Source organism: Bison bison, unplaced genomic scaffold (genome assembly GCF_000754665.1).
Source record: "Bison bison bison isolate TAMUID 2011002044 unplaced genomic scaffold, Bison_UMD1.0 scf7180017864472, whole genome shotgun sequence".
NCBI classification, from domain to species: Eukaryota; Metazoa; Chordata; class Mammalia; order Artiodactyla; family Bovidae; genus Bison; species Bison bison.
Window position 1 is genome coordinate 12,762,247 of NW_011495033.1, and position 21,628 is coordinate 12,783,874.

A 21,628-nucleotide genomic window follows, 5' to 3' on the forward strand; every position below is an offset into this window, starting at 1 on the left:
CATTGCCTTTCTTTGGGATTGGAATGAAAACTGACCTTTTCCAGTCCTGTGGCCACTGCTGAGTTTTCCAAATTTGCTGGCATTTTGAGGGCAGCATTTTCACAGCATCATCTTTTAGGATTTGAAATAGCTCAACTGGAATTCCATCACCTCCACTAGCTTTGTTCATAGTGATGCTTCCTAAGGCTCACTTGACTTCACATTCCAGGATGTCTGGCTAGGTGAGTGATCACCATTGTGATTATCTAAGCCATGAAGATCTTTTTTGTAGAGTTCTTCTGTATATTCTTGCCACCTCTTTTTAATATCTTCTGCTTCTGTTAGGTCCATACTGTTTCTGTCCTTTCCTGTGTCTATCTTTGCATGAAAAGTTCTCTTGGTATCTCCAATTTTCTTGAAAAGATCTCTAGTCTTTCCCCTTCTATTGTTTTCCTCTATTTCTTTGCAGTGATCACTGAGGAAGGCTTTCTTATCTCTCCTTGCTATTCTGTGGAACTCTGCATTCAAATGGGTATATCTTTTCTTTTGTCCTTTGTCTTTCAGTTTCTCTTCATAGCTATTTGTAAGGCCTCCTCCAACAACCATTTTGTTTTTGCATTTGTTTTTCATGGGGATGGTCTTGATCACTGCCTCCCGTACAGTGTCACGAACCTCTGTTCATAGATCTTCAGGCTCTCTGTCTATCAGATCTAATCCCTTGAATCTATTTGTTACTTCCACTGTATAATTGTAAGGGATTTGATTTAGGTCATACATGAATGTCTAGTGGTTTTCCCTACTTTCTTCAATTTAAGTCTGAATTTGGCAATAAGGAGTTCATGATCTGAGCCACAGTCAGCTCCACAGTCAGAAAAAAAGTGTTTTCTTATAATTTATTAATTTAAAAGTGAATTAAACTCTCCAATCAAAAAGCAGATATAGCAGAATGGATTATAAAAATAGATGATCCAACTATATGTTGATAATAATCGATTTGAGTTTATTGACAGGTTCACACCACTATAAATAAAATGGATAAGCAACAAGAATTTACTGCATAGAACTAGGAATTATACCTAACATCTTGTAATAACTTATAATGGAATATAATTTACAAAAAACCCACTGTGCTATATACCTGAAACTAACACAATACTATAAACTTTTACCTCGAAACAAAAAGAGATTCACTTTAGATTTAAAGATGTGGAGGTCAAAAATGAAAGGATGGAAAAAGAGATTCCATACAAATAATAACCAAAAAAAGTTAGGATGCCATTACTTGTTTGAGACAAATATATCAAAAGTTGTTATGAGACAAAGGATATTACATATCGATAAAAGGGTCAATTCATGAAGAACATGCAACAATTGTAAACAAAAGCCAAATGCAGAACTCCCAAGACATATGAAACAAACCTTGTCAGAGTTGAAGGGAGAAACTGATAATTCTACAGTAACAGATTTCAATATCTCACTTCCAATAATGAATATGAACTGGACAGAGATAAATAATGAAATAAAGAATCTGAACACTGTAAACCAACTGGACCTAACAGAAATATATAGAACACCACCCAACAAAAGAATACACATTTTCTCCAAATGCACATGGTATATCTTCCAGGAGAGACCACATACTAGTCCACAAAACAAGTCATAATAAAATTTTAAAGACTGAAATCATATAAAATATCTTTTCTAATCACAATGGACTAAAAGTAGTAATAAATAATAAAAAGAAAGGTAGAAAATTCACAAATATAAGGAACCCAAACAACACAATTTTTAAACAATCAATAGGTCAAAGAAGAACTCACAAGTGAAACTAGAAAATATCTTACAAATATGAAAATGAAAACACAAAATTTACGGGACACAAAGAAAGCACTGCTAAGAGGAAAATTTATAGCTATAATCACACACTTGAAAAAAACAAAGATTTTAAACCAGTAAACCTACTATTACACCTGAAGGAGTAAGAAAAAGAAACCCAAACAACCTAAAACTAACATAAGGTAAGATACTGGATAACCTAGATAAAATGGATGAATTCTAAGAAACAAACAATCTACAAACTGAATCATAAAGAAATAGAAAATCTGAAGACATTAAAAGCTATTAAAATTGAATCAGTCATTAAAAACTTTGTTGAAGACTAACAAAAAGTGAAATTGTTCATTTACTTAACTGGGCATTTCCAGGCTCACTTTTTGTGATTGTGACTGGAAAATATAAAAAGGTTTTATTTCTTTAAAATTTTATTAAAGTATAGTCGATTTACATTGTTGTATTAATTTAAAAGGTTTCTTAATGTGCTTGCTTCTCCTTAGTTCCAGGCTTAATTATTAGTTTTCCTTCACATAACTTCTGGGATAGATGTTCACACTCTGTAATAAATATTGCTTTGTAATAAGAATTTTCAATATGTTTATGTCCATTTCATTTTTAGATATTCTTGGGAAAAAAAAAAAAAAGATACCTATCTGATTAAATTTCTCCTGACAGTAATTCCTTCAGTTTAACTACAGTATTTACTGCACCTTTGGGTAACAAAGTATGTGTCTTAGTCCCATTCCAGCTACTATAACAAAATGTCAGGAATCGAGTGGCTTATAAACAACAGAAATTTATCACAGAAATTGCTGTAAAGTACAAAATCAAGGCACCAGCACAGTCATGTTTGGTGAAGGCCCTCTTCCTGGTTCACAGTGGTACCTTCTCACTGTGACCTCACATGGTAGAAAGGACAAGAAATCTCACTGGAGCTTCTTTTTAAGTCACTAATTCTATTCATGAGGACTATATCACCATGCCTTAAGCGTCTCTCAAAGACTCCACTTCCAAATGTCATTATCTTTGGGGGCTAGGATTTCAACATATAAAATTTGGGGTGACACAGCAGACCATAGCAGTATATATACAGAGGGAAAGACAACAGAAGAGCCAAAGGTATCAATACTGTCATTCTAATATATTATACTACTGTCCTTATATATATAACTTCCTATGAAAAAAGAAAAGGGAGTACCACCTCTACACTGAAATTTAGCTTAGATTTTCATAAACTATGATAATACCCTCAGGAATTATATGTGGTTTTAATGCTTTGAGTATTAGGAGGACTAAAATATACTATATAACTCAATTTAACTCCTGAAAATATTAAAACTCAGAACGACTCTAAAAACAAGAAAAACAGTTTTTTTTCCTAGCCAAATACATGAAGCAAAAAGATGGGCATTAAAGAAAATCGTATGTTAAATTCATATTTTGAAATTTTCAAATAGTCTAGTTTATCAAAGTGAAAAACAATGATCCTTTTTCCTTTAATCAGAAAATATCAAGTTGCCCCAAGGAATAAAAATCACATATACAAAAACACCCCACTAAAATGCTTGAACACCTTCAGTCTTTTGGACTTCCAGGTAAAACAGTGACAGAATAAGCAGGCAGTATCTTAACCAATAAAAAGCAAAATAATATATGATGCTTAAAAAACTGTAATTACTCTGTTGCATTTGATCCTAGGAAGCTTATCATGGTAATGTCATATGATTATTCAAAGGCAAAAGTAAACAAAAATACTCCCTTACCTTGTAAGATGGCAGGAAACACAAAATTCCTTGGCTAATAGTCTGGCACACAGATAACAAAAGAGCTCCCACTTCATCCTGGAATTCAAATGTTTCTGTGTGCTGGAAGGTAGCACAGAGACTGCGACCCTTGGGCCCTGACCCAATGGTGCCAACCCAAACCTAGAATATAAGTATGTCAGTATTAGAGTTATACCAAAATAAGGCAGGCAAATTAGCATTTAGTTGGGAGCCTTAATTGTGTATGTCAAAAAAAGATCAATCAACGACTTTAGAGAAAATTTATTTTTAAATTGTTGGGCTTTTTCCTATTATCTTTAATTAGTTATGTATGCAAGGGTGCTCGGTCGCTCAGTCGTGTCCAATTCTTCATGACCCTATGAACTGTAGTCTGCCAGGCTTCTCTGTCCATGGAATTTTCTAGGCAAGAATGCTGGAGTGGGTTGTCATTTTCTCCTCTAGGAGATCTTCCCAACTTACAGATCAAATTTGCATCTCCTGCATTGGCAGACAGATTCTTTACCACTGCACCAGCTGGGAAGCCCAGATTTAAGTCACAGACGTTTTACTTTAGACCTAAAGTCTGCCTAAGTTCTTCAGGCAGACTGAATTCTCTTAGAATGACAGAAATTAGGTTTTACTTATTTCCTCAATACCTTTACAAAATTAACCATGTAACAGAATTTTGTTGGATCATGGGAACAAAGGAAATGAGTAAGTTAGAAATGAATCCAAAATAAGACATGAGGGATGGTACAATCTGCTACGGGCTTCCCAGGTGGCTCAGAGGTAGAGACTCTCTCTGCCAATCCAGAAGATGCAGGAGATGCAGAGTCAATCCCTGAGTCAGGAAGATCCCCTGCAGGAGGAAACAGCAACCCACTCCAGTATTCTTGCCTGAAGAATATCATGGACAGAGGAGCCTGGCGGGCTACCATCCATGGAATCAAAAACAGTCCAGCATGATTAAGCAACTGAGCATGCACACACCATCTGCTATAGGTAAGTCTCTAAGATTCACTTATGACAGGAACTACTGTTTCACAAATTCCCTGACGCTCAAAGATCTATAGCCATAGAAAATCAGACCCATCAAATTTTAGTTATATACAATTTCTCTATATTTATACAGATCTAGTCTTAGTATTTGATTATGAGAAACTACAAATTTTATTAGTATTCTAAAGATAAAAGGTTAAAGTCGCTCAGTCGGACTGACACCTTGCGACCCCCTGCACTGTAGCCTACCATTCTCCTCTGTCCATGGAATTCTCCAGGCCACAATATTGGAGCGGGTAGCCATTCCCTTCTCCAGGGGATTTTCCCTACACAGGAATCGAACTGGGGTCTCCTGTACTGAAGGCAGATTCCTTGCCAGCTGAGCTACCGGGGAAGCCCATTCAAAAGGTAATATGAACACTTTAGACTGCTGAAAAATGTTATAGTTCTATATTTTAAATGATACACAAGACTGAGATATATTTTGCAAAATGACATCTGATGGACAGCAGTTTAATCAACATTAAACTAAATGATCAACAAGTAATAAGACAAACTGATAGCATGTGTTTCTTGATATGATATGATGGGAAGTAACAATATCACTTGCAAAACATTCTTATCAAACACTTTAACTTGAATCTTACCATCAGAAAAATCCAGATTATAAAATATTCCTAAGGACAACTGGTAACTTGAATTCTTTTAAAATATCATGAAATACAGAAAAAAAAAAAGGGGCAAAAAAGCTATTTTAAAGACTAAAAAAACATGAATTTGTACAGCCAATATGAAAGCAGTATGAATGTTCTGCAAAGAACTAAGAACAGAACTACCATATGCTCCAGCAATTTCACTTCTGGGAATATATCCAAAGAAAACAAAAGTATTAATTTGAAAAGATGTTTGTGTGCACTCACTCCCAATGTGCATAGCACCATTATTTACAATAGTTAAAGACGTGGAAGCAATCTAAGTGTCCATCATCCGATAGATGAATGGATAAAGAAGATGCACACACACACACACACACAGGACTACTACTCAGCCATAAAAAAGAATGACATTTGGTCAACTGCAACAACACAGATGGACCTACAAGGTATTAGACTAAGTGAAGTAAGTCAGACAAAGACAAATACTATATGTTACTACTATGTGTGGAAACTAAAAAATAAAACAAATGAATCAATATAACAAAACAGAAAGGCTCACAGAGAGGACATACTAGCAGTTACTCCAGAGGGGAGAAATTCAAGATAGGGGTCAGAGATTAAGAGGTATAAACTATTGTGTATAAAAATAAATAAGCTACAAGGATATATTATACAGCACAGGGATAACAGCTAATATTTCATAATAACACTAAATGAAGTATCTATAAAAATTTTGAATCACTATGTTGTACACCAGAAACTAATATTGTAAATCAATTATAATTCAATCTAAAATAAGAAAGAAAAAAAAAAGAAAAACAAAACTAAAGAAACATGAAAACCACACGCAATATATAATACTTAACTGGATTCTGAATCAAGAATAAAAAAAAATAAACAGGTACACTATAAAAGTCACACTGGAAATAACTAGAAGAATATAGATTCTATTTGTAGTAATATTAAATTGCTTGGATATGATCGTGATATTGTGATTACACAAGATTATGTACCTGTTCTCAGGATAAACATTCTAAACTAATTAAGGGCAAAGTATCACAATGTCTACAAATTACTTTCTAATAACATATCCAGTTAATGTAATTGTCAATATTTTACAGTATTACTCTTCTCTCCTTTTCTCTCATATGTATATATACACAGATGCAAAGTTATACAACTGATGGATCTACATTAAGGTTATAAAGACATTCACTATGTTAATACTATTTTTTCCACTTGTTTCAAGCTATACTTTTTTAAATAAAGAGTTGGGGTAATCAACAAACGGACAAACAAAATGTGATACACACACACAATTCAAATATTATTCAGCCTTAATAAGGAAGAAAATGATGTCTGAAGACATCACTCTAAGCAAAATAAACTAATCACAAAATTTTGTAATTCCATTTAGATGATGTACTTAGAATAGTGGACTTCCCTGGTGGCTCAGAGGTTAAAGCATCTGCCTGGAATGCGGTAGACCCAGGTTAGATCCCTGGTCTTAGATCCCTTGATTTAGAAAAGTCAAATTCATAAAAACAAAAAGTAGAATGGTGGTCACCAGGGGCTGGGAAGAGGGGGGAATTGAGAATTTTTATTTTATAATAGAATTCCAGTGTTGTTAAATGAAAAAGCTCTAGATATTGGTTACAAAACAAAACGAATATCCTTATAAAACTGAACTACACACTTAAAAACAGTTAACATGGTAAACTTTACGATGTGTTTTCTACCACAATTAAAATCAAAGTTTTTAAAAGTTGGGGGAAATATTAGAACAGAATCCAGCTGAACTAGCATTATTCTTACTAATTATCATTTTCTAGTAACATTATAAGTTAAATGGGCTTTTGTGCACAAGATTGAGAACATAGACCCTATAATAACATTCTTTTGGAAAAATATGTTCAATTTATTAATAACTTCCCATATTTATGTAAGCCTCCAAAGAAAACAACTTGAAAATATGGATCATATATTTTTCTTTTGCTACTGCTAATAGCAATGTTTCTAAATAAGAGCATTCTAGCATTTTGGAAACCACAATTCATTGTTACATAGGAGTCTAGCATTCAAGACCCTCACCAACTAAATGCCAGTAAGTCCCACAAATAATCCTTAGTTGAAAACTATAGCTCTTTATAAAGAACTAGAATATTAGGTGCTCAAGTACCATTAAACATGTTGTTGTTGCTATTCAGTTGCTCAGTTGTGTCTGATTCTTTGCAACCCCATGGACTACAGCATGCCAGGCTTCCCTGTCCTTCACCATATTCCAGAGTTTACTCAAACTCATGTCCATTGGTGATGACATCCAACCATCTCATCTTCTGTCATCCCTTTCTCCTCCTGCTTTCAATCTTTCCCATCATCAGGGTCTTTTCTAATGAGTCAGCTCTTCACATGAGATTGCCAAAGTATTGGAGCTTCAGCATCAGTCTTCCCAATGAATATTCAGGACTGATTTCCTTTAGGATGGACTGGTTTGATCTCCTTGCAGTTCAAGGAATCTCAAGTGTCTTCTCCAACACCACAGTTCAAAAGCATCAATTCTTTGGCCCTCAGCCTTCTTTATGGTCCAACTCTCATATCCATACATGACTACTGGAAAAATCATAGCTGTGACTATACAGACCTTTGTCGGCAAAGTAATGTCTCTGTTTTTTAATATGCTGTCTAGGTTTGTCATTGTTTTTCTTCCAAGGAGCAGGCATCTTTAAATTTCATGGCAGCAGTCACCATCTGCAGTGATTTTGGAGCCCAAGAAAACAAAGTCTCTCACTGTTTCCATTGTTTCCCCATCTATTTGCCATGAAGTAATGGGGCCGGATACCATGATCTTCATTTTCTGAATGTTGAGTTTTAAGCCATCTTTTTCACTCTCCTCTTTCACTTTCATCAAGACTCTTTAGTTCCTCTTTGCTTTCTGCCAAAGGGTGGTGTCATCTGCATATCTGAGGCTACTGATACTTCTCCCAGCAATCTTGATTCCAGCTTATGATTCATCCAGGCTGGGATTTCGCATGATGTACCCTGTATATAAGTTAAATAAGCATGGTGACAATATATAGTCTTGACATACTCTCTTTCCCAATTCTGAACCAGTCCGTTGTTCCATGTCCAGTTCTAAGTGTTGCTTCTTGACCTGCATACAGATTTCTCAGGAGAAAGATAAAGTGGCCTGGTATTCCCATCTCTTTAAGAATTTTCCACAGTTTGTTGTGATCTAAACAAAGGCTTCAATGTAGTCAATGAAGCAGATGTTTTCTGGAATTCTCTTGCTTTATCTTTGATCCAGTGGATGTTAGCAATTTGATCTCTGGTTCCTCTGCCTTTTCTAAATCAAGCTTGAACATCTGGAAGTCCTCGGTTCATGTACTGGTAAAGCCTAGCTTGAAAGATTTTGAGCATTACCTTGCTAGCATGTGAGATGAGTGCAACTCTGCAGTAGTTTGAAAATTCTTTGGCATTGCCCTTCCTTGGGATTGGAATGAAAACTGACGTTTTCCAGTCCTGTGGCCACTGCTGAGTTTTCCAAATTTGCTGGCATTTTGAGGGCAGCACTTTAATAGCATCATCTTTTAGGATCTGAAATAGCTCAGCTGGAATTCCATCACCTCCACTAGCTTTGTTCACAGTGATGCTTTCTAAGGCCCACTTGACTTTGCACTCCAGGATGTCTGGCTGTAGGTGAGTGGTCACACCATCATGGTTATCCAGGTCATTAGGATCTTTTTGTATAGTTCTTCTGTGTATTCGTGCCACCTCTTCTCTTAATATCTTCTGCTTCTCTATGGCCATACCATTATGCATGTAGCTAACTACTTTCAATTACTTAATAAAAAGAAATAGAGGGCAGATTGACAAATGAAAAATTGAAACATCCTTAGGAAAATTTAAGTAACATTTACAGGGTATTGTTATAAAAAATTAAAATTTACGTCACAGGACTCACAAGAATACTTTTAATTCATTTCAGATATTCAAACATGTGCTGAAAATTTATTAACTAATACCAGCTATTAATCTAGGTGCAATGGAAAGATAAAGACATAAAAATTAGAATACAGTTACATCATACTCTAATGGAAAAAAGAATCACAAATAATTACACAATTAGAAATTACAGTAAAAAAAAAAGGGTTGAATTTGTTTCCTTTTTAATTTTTATTAAAAAAATTTAAACTTAAATAAGGAAACTGCAATACAGTCTTTGCAAGCAAAGTACATATTTTTACTCACTGGGTTGAAGGAATACTATTTACCAGTAGTTCCTTTTGCTGACACTACCAAGTAGCTGACAAATTTTCTTTATTCTGAAACTGAAATGTTGACTTTCCTATCAGGATTTGTTTGCTAGTCCTTCAGTTACCTTTTAACTTGTTTGTAGATACTTATACTGAGGTAAAAAGACTAAGACTTCAAAAAAGAAAAAAAGAAACTAACCTGTGAGTTATTAATGACATGATTAGCCTCTAGTTGAATAGTAAATGTAACACCAAGTTCTGATGAAAAGGATTTCATTGGTGATAATGTCCCAGATGTCAAAACAATTGCCCAAACTTTGCCATTAATATCTGAAAAGGCCTACAAGGAAACAACATTAAATACACAAAATCAGTTTTTAAAAAGTCAAACAAATTTACTTAATTGTTGGTACTGAGCAAGAAGAATTCTTATTTACAGCATGATAAGCTTACCACAGCTGGATTTAAGCACCAAAAATTTAGCACACGAACTGCTGCTTTCTGCCGTAAACGTTTCTTATTTTTTGATAGAATCAACAACCCATGATCTGTAGTATCACTCTGATTTATCCAAGAGTAAGTCTGTTGAATAGCAACCTTATAATCATCTGCAAATCTAAATGAAAATAAAATGGCATTTAAGTGGCAGAACTTTAGATAACACCGTCCCCCACCAATAACCCATACCACTAAACTCAGTAATTCTGACAGAAAATAAATCATTAAACCTTAGGGTCAATCCACCCTTACAGAGTTTATGCATCATCTAACCATCCACCCTTTATCACTTCTCATCCCTATGTTCAGACATTATGTAAATCACAGCAAAGCCAGGATTAAAATCCAAGCCTCCTAACTCCTACTTCAGAGCTCTCTATATCCTATGTTACATCATTAGTTATAAAATAGTTAACAGTATTATTGTTAAAAAAAAAAAAAAAACAACTAAAGAGTGGGTTAAACTTTTTTATTGCATTAGAAAACAGAAAGACAATATCTACTGAAAGTTTAGGAAACTGAGTTTCAATTGCCTTTAAAATGTGATCTCAGTCTTCATCTATTTTTTTTTATTTATTTATTTTTAATTGAAAGATTTACAATATTGTGCTGGTTTCTACCAAACATCAACATGAATCAGCCATAGGTTTACCTATGTCCCCTCCCACCTGAACATCCTTTTCATCTATTCTCAATGAAAGTACTAAACTATATGACCTCTGTAATCTGATACAGTTTATAAATTCTCTCCATAAGAGGCTATAAACCTAAGCTTAAACAGAATGAAATTTGGTATTCTCTACCATGTCCTCACAGTAATACTGACTGTTAATTTTACCCTCAGAGAGAAAGTCCAAGTCAGGAACCTTGTACTAGGTGGAGAGAATTTTATAAAAATACTGGGGGTGGGGGACACTTCCCAGGTGGTCCAGCGATTAAGACTCTGAGCTTCCAATGCAGGGGACGTGAGTTTGTTCCCTGGTTGGGGAACATGAATCCCACAGGCCATGGGGGAGTGGTCAAAAAAAAAAATTTCCTGGGAGCTAAAAATTACAAAACTCTCTTAGAAGAAAACATAGCAGAAATCTTCATGACATCATATTTGGCCATTGTAACTGGATACAAAAAGCATAAGCAACAAAAGAAAAAAAATCAATAAATTGGATTTCATTAATATTTAAAGACTTTTGTGCATCAAAGAATACTACGAAAAGAGTGAAAAGACTACACACAGAATAGGACAAAATATTTGTAAAGTATATATCTGAAACAGAATATGCAGAATAACTCTTACAACTCACAAACAACAAAATCGCCATTCAAAAATGGATGAAGGAGCTGAGCAGACACTTCTCCAGTGAAGATATAGAAATGGACAATAAGCTCATGAAAAGATGATCAACATCTCCAGTCATTAGTGAAGTGTAAATCAAAACCTCTTATACTCATTAAGATGGCTATTATAAAAAAAAAAAAAATAACAAGTACTGGCAAGGATGTGGAGAAATTGGGAACTCCTGTGCATCATTATGTGAATCTAGAATGTGCAGCTGCTATGAAACACAGTACGGTGGCTCTTAAAAAAGTTAGATCAGAATTACCATAAATCCTGCAATTCTACTGCTGGGTATGTACCCAGAAATGAAAACAGAGACTCAAAACAGATACTAGTACATCAATGTTCACCGCAGCATGATTCACAATAAAAAGTAGAAACAATACAAATGTCTATCAATATAAAAATGGATAAGCAAAATATGGCATATACTCACAATAGAGTATTATTCAGCCATACAAATTGGAGAAGGCAGTGGCACCCCCACTCCAGTACTCTTGCCTGGAAAATCCCATGGACGGAGGAGCCTGGTAGGCTGTAGTCCGTGGGGTCGCTAAGAGTAGGGCCTGACTGAGCGACTTCACTTTCACTTTTCACTTTCATGCAATGGAGAAGGAAATGGCAACCCACTCCAGTGTTCTTGCCTGGAGAATCCCAGGGACGGGGGAGCCTGGTGGGCTGCCATCTCTGGGGTCGCACAGAGTCAGACATGACTGAAGCGACTTAGCTTCAGTTGTGTCCACTTTTCAGCAGCCATGAAAAGGAATGATGTATGTTATAACATGCATTAACCTTAAAAACATTATACTACATGATTCCACGTACAGGAGACACCAAAAGGGGCAAATCCATTAAGGTGAAAGTAGGACAGAGGTTACCAAAGGCTATGGTGCTAGAGAAACGGAAGACACTGTTTCCTGGGTATAGAGTTCCTGTTTGGGATGATGAAAAAGTTCTGGAAATTGACAGTGCACAACCATGTGACCATAGTTAATGCTATTAAAATGTACACTTAAAATGTTTAAACTGTTCCGTCTTACATTATGTATACGTGCATGCATGCTAAGTTGCTTCAGTTGTGTCCAACCCCATGGACTATAGCCTTCCGGGCTACTCTGTCCATGGGAGTCTCCAGGCAAGAATACTGGAAAAGGTTGCCATGCACTCCTCCAGGGGATCTTCCCAACCCAGGGATTGAACTCATGTCTCTTATATCTCCTGCATTGGCAGGCGGGTTCTTTACCACTAGCGCCACCTGGGAAGCCCTATATTGTGTGTGTGTGTGTGTGTGTGTGTGTGTGTGTGTAAGTCGTTTAGTTGTGTCCGACTCTGCGACCCCATGGACTGTAGTCCACCAGGCTACAGTGGACTCTGTCCATGGAATTCTCCAGGCAAGAATAGTAGAGTGGGTTGCCATTTCCTTCTCCAGGGGATCTTCCCGACTAAGAGATGGAACCCAGGTCTCCCACACTGAAGGCAGATTCTTCACCATCTGAGCCACCAGGATATTTTACCATTAAAAAAAAAAAAAAAAAACTTAAAAAAACATTGGAGCCAGGTAGTACTATAACTTAAGGAGTAGTGTGTGGGAAGTTGACTGCTTTCACATTTTATTAAACAGGATTTATTAATAAGAGAGACTTTCTGACACTGGAAGAAACATATATAAATTATACTTAAATGAAGGCAAATTTAGTCTCAGAGGATTGTAAATTTAATGCTAAATTAATTAAATGTATTTATTTACTGGTTTCAATACTCATTTTCATTAACAAAAACTAACACCAGTTGACTGAGTCTGTGCCAGTAAGAGCAGTATTTATACCACTTGTGTATCATTATCTCATGTACTCACATAAAATTAGTAGCTAGCACCCAGTAAGGCTAATATTTTTAAGAGGAAGAATACAGACCAGATATCTTTACTTACCTGCTATTTTGCCTAAAAAGATAGTCAAGCACCATAAAAAGTCCTTTGAGCATTATTTGAGTTGAAGCACTAATAACAGGTATTTCTCTTGCCTCCTCTTTACCATGAATTGATGGGACTTTTTCTTCTCTTTGAAGGACAGCAGAAAAATGTCCCTGTAAAGAAATTGGCATGTTAAGTGTACTGGTTAGGGGTGGGGGAGGGAAAAGAGAGGAAAAGGAAAATTCTTAAAACTGTTAATAAAACCCAAATGAAATATAATTGAAATTTTAGTCAAACATTAATATGCAAGTACTAACAATGTATTCTGAATTCCCATATATTCTCAATCCTCTTCAGAGACATTTAAATAAGAAGTTACACATTTAGAAAGTTCATTATTTCTTCGGGCAATTAGAGTTTTATTCAGTGCCCTTCAAAAGCAATGGGCTAAATAAAAATGTACAAAATGGTTTCTAAAAAGCTTAAAAATCTGATATGCCACCTAAATCCCTGAATTACCTCCAGGGAGTATGCCTATGCTAAGAATCATGACTACGTGACAAGCAAAATTTAAAAAAAAAAAAGCAAAGAAAGAATACATGCTAAATACAAAATGTATTTTAACTGGCTCATTAGTGATTACATGGCTTATAAGCTTAAATACAGACTGAAGTGTGGACATTAAGATATATTTCCCACACTGTGAAAGAGAAAACTCTGAATATTGAAACAATAAAAGATACTGGTGACAACTCTGATGTTTGACAATAAAACCTGTGCTCAATGGAAATAAAACGGGGAAATACGATAAATAAGACATCCTAGGTAGCCCAGCAGTAAAGACCCGCCTGCTAATACAGGAGATGCAAGAGACTCAGGTTTGACCCCTGAGTCAGGAAGATTCCCTGGAGTAGGAAATGGCACCCCACTGAAGTGTTCTTGCCTGGAAAATTCCATGTGCAGAGGAGCCTGATAGGCTACAATCCATGGGGTTGTAAAGAGTTGGACATGCCTGAGCAACTGAGCAATGCAATACAATCAATGAAAATAAAATGGGGAAATGGGATAAATAAAACAAAATTTCAATATCCAGATATATTGTGAAATAATACACATTTATTAAAAATAAAATTAGTCTCCACTGAACAAAACATTAAAGGATATGAAAAAACTTTTTTACTTTTATTTTTCCAGACTTTAAACTTTTTATTTTGTATTGGGGTATAGCTGATTAACAACACTGTGGCTGTTTCAGGTGACCAGCGAAGGGACTCAGCCATACATATACGTGTCTCCATTCTCCCCCAAAACCTGCCTCCCATCCAGGCTGGCACATAAAATTGAGCAGAGTTCCATGTGCTATACAATAGGTCCTTGCAAAAATATTTTTCAAAAATAAAGAACAAAAAAATAATATGAGCTTGAATAATTCAACAGTACAAATTATCAACAAAAGACAAGTACTAATTTGTTCTTTAAAAAAAAAAAAAAAAATCAAGTTCTCTGAGAAACACCCTACATGAAAGCTACTATTCCTCTCCAACACTGGCAGACAACTGGCAATTTACTTCCTAAAGCTACGTAATTTCTGAACTCCTAACAATAAGGCACTGTAATAAAAATTAAAGGACTGAATGAAATTCTATCTACTGAACCATGAGACAACTCCAAGGCTACCTCTGGCTAGGTTACCTAAACAATGATAGCTAGGTTTATAGATAAATAGAAAACTAAGCAAATGGGGAAACACACACACTTACAGGTAATTATTACTTCATAGTAAAACTAGAATTGTATTAAAAATAAATCAAGCAAGTTACATGATATTACTATCATGAACTATGATAACACAGAATATGATGACATGCACAGTGAATATTACTATAATTATGCTGAGAAAATGGAGAGAGAAGAAAGGGGAAGAAGACGGGAGGAAAACGAAACAGAGAGGGAGGGACAGAGAGGAAAAGAGAGGAGGTGTGTGTGTGTGTGTTTCTGAAAGAGAGAGAGAAAGTGTGTGTGTAAAGGAGCTGAATCCTCACCATACTTAACGGGAATTCAATAGAGAATATCAAAACTTGAAAACTGAAAAGTAGCTGAATCTACATGTTACTTAGAAAATTGGGGTTAATTATGAGAGAAAGCCACTACAAGAATTAAAAGAGCCACTGAGAAGTAAAAATTGGGAGTGGGGCAGATGAATGCTTTTCTTGATAGTACTAATTGACTTTTTAAAAAATGTATTTATTTTATTTAATTGGAGGACAATCACTCCACAACACTGACTTTTAAATTATGTTCACACATTACTGTGGTAAAAATTAACTTATAAACAATTCAATAATCACAATGATGAATTTCTTAGGATCAAAGGAAATTTCCCTAATCTAATTTTAAAATAAGTAAAATTACTACATCTATGAAATGAGAAAAAATATTTGCAAATCATATATCCAATATGCTGTTCATATCCAGAACACAGAAAGGACTTAAACAATCAACAATAAAAGACAACTCAATTTCAGAAAGGGCAAAGGATTTGAATACAGATTTCTCCAAAGATATATTAATGGACAATAAGCAGCTGAAAAACTGTTTGCCATTATGAGTCATTAGGGAAAAGAAAAGAAAATCCCCTTGAGATATCACTGCATTCTTCCTACGAAGATTATAATAAAAGAGATATGAAAACAAGTGTTGGTGAGAATGCGGAAAAATCAGAATCCTTGTACATGGCTGATGGGATTGTAAAATGGTACAGCCCCTATGGAAAAGTTTGGCAGTTTCTTAAAAAGTTAAACACAGAGTTACTTTGTGGACCAAGAATTTTACTCCTAAGTATATACCAAACAGAACTGAAAATATATGTCTGCACAAAAATCTGTGTACAAATGGTCATAGTTGCATTGTTTACAACAGCCAAAAAGTAGAAACAACTGATAATGGATAAACAAAATACAGTATATTCATAAAGTGTAAAATTATTTGGAAATAAAAAGGAATGAAGTATTGATACATGCTACAACATAGACCCTGAGAACATCATGCAAAGTGAAAGAAGGCAGTCACAAGAACAGGTAGATTCACAGAAACACAAAGTGGATTACAGGTTTTCACGATCTGGGGTAAGAACAAATGGGAATGACTGCTAACGGGTATAAGATTTCTTTCTGAGGTGACAAATATATTCTGAAATGAGACAGCAATGATACTTTCATAATTCTGTGACTACAGGAAAAACCACTGAACTGTATATTCTAAAGGGTAAATTTTATGGCATGTGAATTATATCTCAAGTCAATTACCACTTATATATACTGATAAGAATCAGAAAAAGCAATTTTGAATTATAACATTTGAAAAAGAAATAGAAACTTTATAACTTCTCAGGAATAAATCTAACCAAAAGTAAATAAGACTTTTAAATTACAAAATTCTATTGAAAGATATATAGAGATAAAAAATGATTACAACTGTATCTTGTTCATGAATGAAAAACTTCATACTGTAATATGTCAATTCTTTCTAAATTAATATATAAATTTAATGCAATTACAGTCAAACTTCCAACTGATTTGTTCATAGACATTTATAAGCTCATTCTTATGGATTCATTTTGATATTTGGCAAAACTAATACAATTATGTAAAGTTTAAAAATAAAATAAAATAAAATTCAAATGGCAGAGTAATGCAACGTACAGCCAGGATCATTTCAAAGGAAAATAAAATGAGGAGATACGCCTTATCACCATGTATCAGCAATTTTCTAATGCTACAGTAATTAACAAATCATATAACTTAGACAAACACGATCAAAGAACACAAAAGTCCAGAAATAAGCTTACACATATACAAAATCAGCTATGGGGCAGAAGTGGCATTACAAATCAGAGTGAAATAGATGGATTATCTAGTAAATGATGATGAGAAAATTCATTGAGGAAATAAAATGGATTCTGTTCCATACAACATAAACAAATATGACTCCCAGGTGGTTGAAAACATTTATTAAAAAAGAAAACACTCTTAGAAGAAAAATGTCACAAAGGATAAGAACTAAAACTAAACTCAAGAAAACTAAACTAAAAGAAAAAACATGGATACATTTGAATGCACTAAAATTTTAAAACTTAAAAAGACACCATGAACAAGCCATAGACACAAGAATAATACATGCAGCACAATAAGCAACAAAGAATTAATATTTAGAATATATAATGGAAACAGTCAAAAATATATACAAAGATCTATTTTCAAGGCTGTTCATATTAGAACCTTTTCTTATTGAAAGGAAACTGGCAACAACTTATATGTCAAATGCTAGATTAGTCAAATAATTTATAATATGTGCACTCACAAAAATGCTACAATGCAACTAAAAATCATGTGAAAGAAATTTTATTAAAATAGGAAAGTACTCATAACATACTACTAAATGAGACGGTAAAAAAATTTCATCTCAAAAATTAACTTATGTTAAGCAAATACACACACAGAAGACAAGGTACACACAGACCTAAACGCTACTAATAATCATTTTTATGTTTACAAGTCTTTTTTTTTCCTTTGTACCTTTCTGTATTTTTCAAGTTTTTTTCCTTTGACATACATTTTATTTGTATTTTTTTTATAGAGTGCACTAATCTTAAGTGTACCGGTCATTAAACACAAGTGCGCACACACACATATGCACACTTGTATAACTAAAACTAAATCAGGATTCAAAACATTCCTCAAAAAAAAAAAAAAAAAAAATTCCTCAAACTCCAGAAAGTTCCCCTGTGTCCCTTCTCAGTCCGAACTACTCCTTATCCCTGCACAGTGGTAACCAGTATTCTGATTTCTACTAGCATAATTATGTTTGTCCTTAAATTTCATAAAAATGAAATCATACGGTTTGTACTCTTTTGTGCTGGTTTCTCTTGTAAAACATAATGTCTGTAAGATTAATTTACACAGTTGTGGAGGCAGTGGTTCATTTTTTTTTAAATTGCTGTGTAGTATTCTACTATATGAATATCTTACAATTTATTCAATCCATTTTACTATTGATATGAAAAATCTGTAGACTGCAAAAAGCTTATGCAAAAAAAATGAAGTATATGAAAAAATACTTATGGTATGTTGCACTTTAAAAGTTCAGATAAATACAATCAAATTAAAATATATTTTGAATACTCGTATACTATTGTAAAGCAACTTCAATCCAATAAAAAAATTAAAAAAAAATACTCTTAGTCCAGAAGCTATTTCTGTTGGCAATAGTTTTTAACTGTTTTTGGTTCAAAAATCTCTTTAAAACTATATGAGGAGGGACTTACCTCACTATATGGTGGTCTAGTGGTTAAGAATCTGCCTTGCAATGCAAGGGACACTGGTTTGATCCCTGGTCAAGAAACTGAGGTCCCACATGTCGCAGGGCCTGCTGCAACTACTGAGCCCAAGCTCTACAACTAGAGCGTCCTCATGCTGCAACAAAAGATCCTCCATGATGCAAGAAAGAAACATCCCGTGTACCGCAACTAAGACCCGACACAGCCAAATTAAAAACAAAAAAAAACTATATTAGAGCACTTCCCTAGTGGTCTAGTGGTTAAGAATCTGCCTGCCAACGCAGGGGACACAGGTTCAATCCCTGGTCTACAAAGATTCCACAATCTTTGTGGGGAACTAAGCCCCTGAGCCACAACTACTGAGCCCGAGTGCCAGCTACTGAGCTCACGCACACTAGAGCCTGAGCTCCACAAGACAAGCCACCACAGTGAGAAGCCCACACACCTCACCTGGAGAGCAGCCCCCATTCCTCACCAGTAGAGAAACCCCATCTGCAGCAACAAAGACTCAATGCAGCCAAAAATACATTTTAAAAAAGTTACACTGCCTTAAAAAAAAAAAAAAAAACTAAGAGAAAAACTATAAAACTCTGATAAAAGAAATCAAAGATGATCTAAATAAATGGAGATGCTCCATGTTAAAGGATAAGAAACTCAATATTGTTAAAATGTCAGTTCTTCCCAGATTGATCTATAAATTCAATGCAGTCCAATAAAAAATCCCACTAAGATACTTCATGAATACTGACAAACTGATTCTTAAGCCAAAAGATCAGCCTCTGTGCACTGATGCCAAATTGAATCTTGGAGACAGTTTTAGGTAAAGTAGGAAAGAATAGTTCAACTGCTTTGCAGGCAAAGGAAACCCTGAAAAACTGTGTGTCCCAACTTGGGAGGATTTGGGGAGGAGTTTTATAGCAATAATTCAAGTTCTTGGCTGCTAACAAGATTAGCTTCAACAGTACATGAAGCAGGAACTTCCAGGCTTCAACAATACATGAACTGTGAACTCACAGATGTTCAAGCTTGATTTAGAAAAGACAGAGGAACCAGAGATCAAATTGCCAACATCTGCTGGATCATCGAAAAAGCAAAAGAGTTCCAGAAAAACATCTACTTCTGCTTTATTGACTATGCCAAAGCCTTTGACTGTGTGGATCACAATAAACTGTGGAAAATTCTTAAAGAGATGCGAATACCAGATCACCTGACCTGCCTCTTGATAAATCTGTATGCAGGTCAAGAAGCAACAGTTAGAACTGGACATGGAACAACAGACTAGTTCCAAATCGGGAAAGGAGTATGTCAAGGCTGTATACTGTCACCCTGCTTATTTAACTTATATGCAGAATACATCATGTGAAACGCTGGACTGGATGAAGCATAAGCTGGAATCAAGATTGCTGGGAGAAATATCAGTAACCTCAGATATGCAGATGACATCACCCTTATGGCAGAAATTGATGAAGAGCTAAAGAGCCTCTTGAGGAAAGTGAAAGAAGTAAGAGAAAAAGTTGGCTTAAAGCTCAACATTCAGAAAACTAAGATCACGACATCTGGTCCCATCACTTCATGGCAAATAGATGGGGAAACAGTGAGAGTATTTTTATTTTCTTGGGCTCCAAAATCACTGCAGATGGTGATTGCAGCCATGAAATTAAAAGACGCTTGCTCCTTGGAAGGAAAGTTATGACCATCCTAGACAGCATATTAAAAAGCAGAGATATTGCTTTGCCAACAAAGGTTCATCTAGTCAAATCTATGGTTTTTCCAGTAGTCATGTATGGTTGTGAGAGTTGGTCTACGAGGAAAGCTGAGTACTGAACAACTAATGCTTTTGAACTGTGGTGTTGGAGAAGACTCTTGAGAGTCTCTTGGACTGCAAGGAAATCAAACAAGTCCATCCTCAAAGAGATCAGTCCTGAATATTCATTGGAAGGACTCATGCTGAAACTGAAACTCCAGTACTTTGGCCACCTGATGCGAAGAACTGACTCATTTGAAAAGACCCTGATGCTGGGAAAAATTGCAGGTGGGAGAAGAAAGTGACAACAGAGGATGAGATGGTTGGATGGCATCACTGATTTGATGGACATGAATTCAAGGAGGCTACGGGAGTTGCTGAACTACATGGAGGCCTAGTGTGCTGCAGTCCATGGGGTGGCAGAGTCGGACACAACTGAGCAACTGAACTGAACTGAACAAGATTAGAATGCATGCAGGATCTATATGCCTTAAATCTTGTCTCAGGTGGTCTCCTAATAATGATGAGCGTTGATGAGCTTCCCTGGTTCCTCTAATCTTGCCTCAGATAGTTCCTTGGCTTCTCCTCCCTAGTCTCTGCATCTCCTCCCTTCCTCAATTACCAACTGTTCGAATTTGCCGTTGAAACCCAGGGAAGGTCATGGAGACTGGAGTCTGTTCCTTATAAACAAGAAATGGGGGACAGAAAGGCTTCCATGCCCAGGAGCACCACAGGGTGCTGCTCAGTTTAATCCTAAGTTTATATGGAAAAATGAAAGACCCAGAATAGCAAACACAATGCTGAAAAACAAATTCAGAGGACTGACACTACCTGACTTCAAGACTTACTATAAGAACAGGTGTGGTACTGATAAAGGAATAGACAGTGTATCAGTGGAAAAGAACAGAGAGCCCAAAAATGGGCCAACACAATACAGTCAGCTGATCTCTTGACAAAGGAACAAAGATAATCCAATGGAGAAAGGATGGTCTTTTCAACAGTGATACAGTAACATCTACATCCAAAGAGACGACTAGACACTGAACTAACACACTTCACAAAAATTAACTCAAAACGGGACACGGACCTAAATATAAAATACAAAATTATAAAACTTCTAGAAGACAAGATAGGAGAAAATCTAGGTGACTCTGGGTTCGGTGATAAATTTTTAGATCGAACAACAAAAACAGAATCCATTAAAGAAAAAAAACTTGAACTTTATTAATACTAAAAGCGTTATGTTCCATGAAAGCCTCCATTAACAGGATGAAAAAACAAGTCACAGGCTGGGAGAATATATTTGCAAACACACATCAG

General features: G+C 35.4%; 1 protein-coding gene across 1 annotated transcript in view; it reads right to left on the minus strand.

Moving 5' to 3' along the window:
- Positions 1-21,628, minus strand: part of BRIP1 (BRCA1 interacting protein C-terminal helicase 1) — a 179,296-nt gene that overhangs the window by 88,775 nt on the left and 68,893 nt on the right. The window contains 4 exon segments of the mRNA XM_010861591.1: positions 3,576-3,737; positions 9,683-9,823; positions 9,937-10,099; positions 13,248-13,402. Coding sequence (XP_010859893.1) covers positions 3,576-3,737; positions 9,683-9,823; positions 9,937-10,099; positions 13,248-13,402 — 621 coding nt within the window.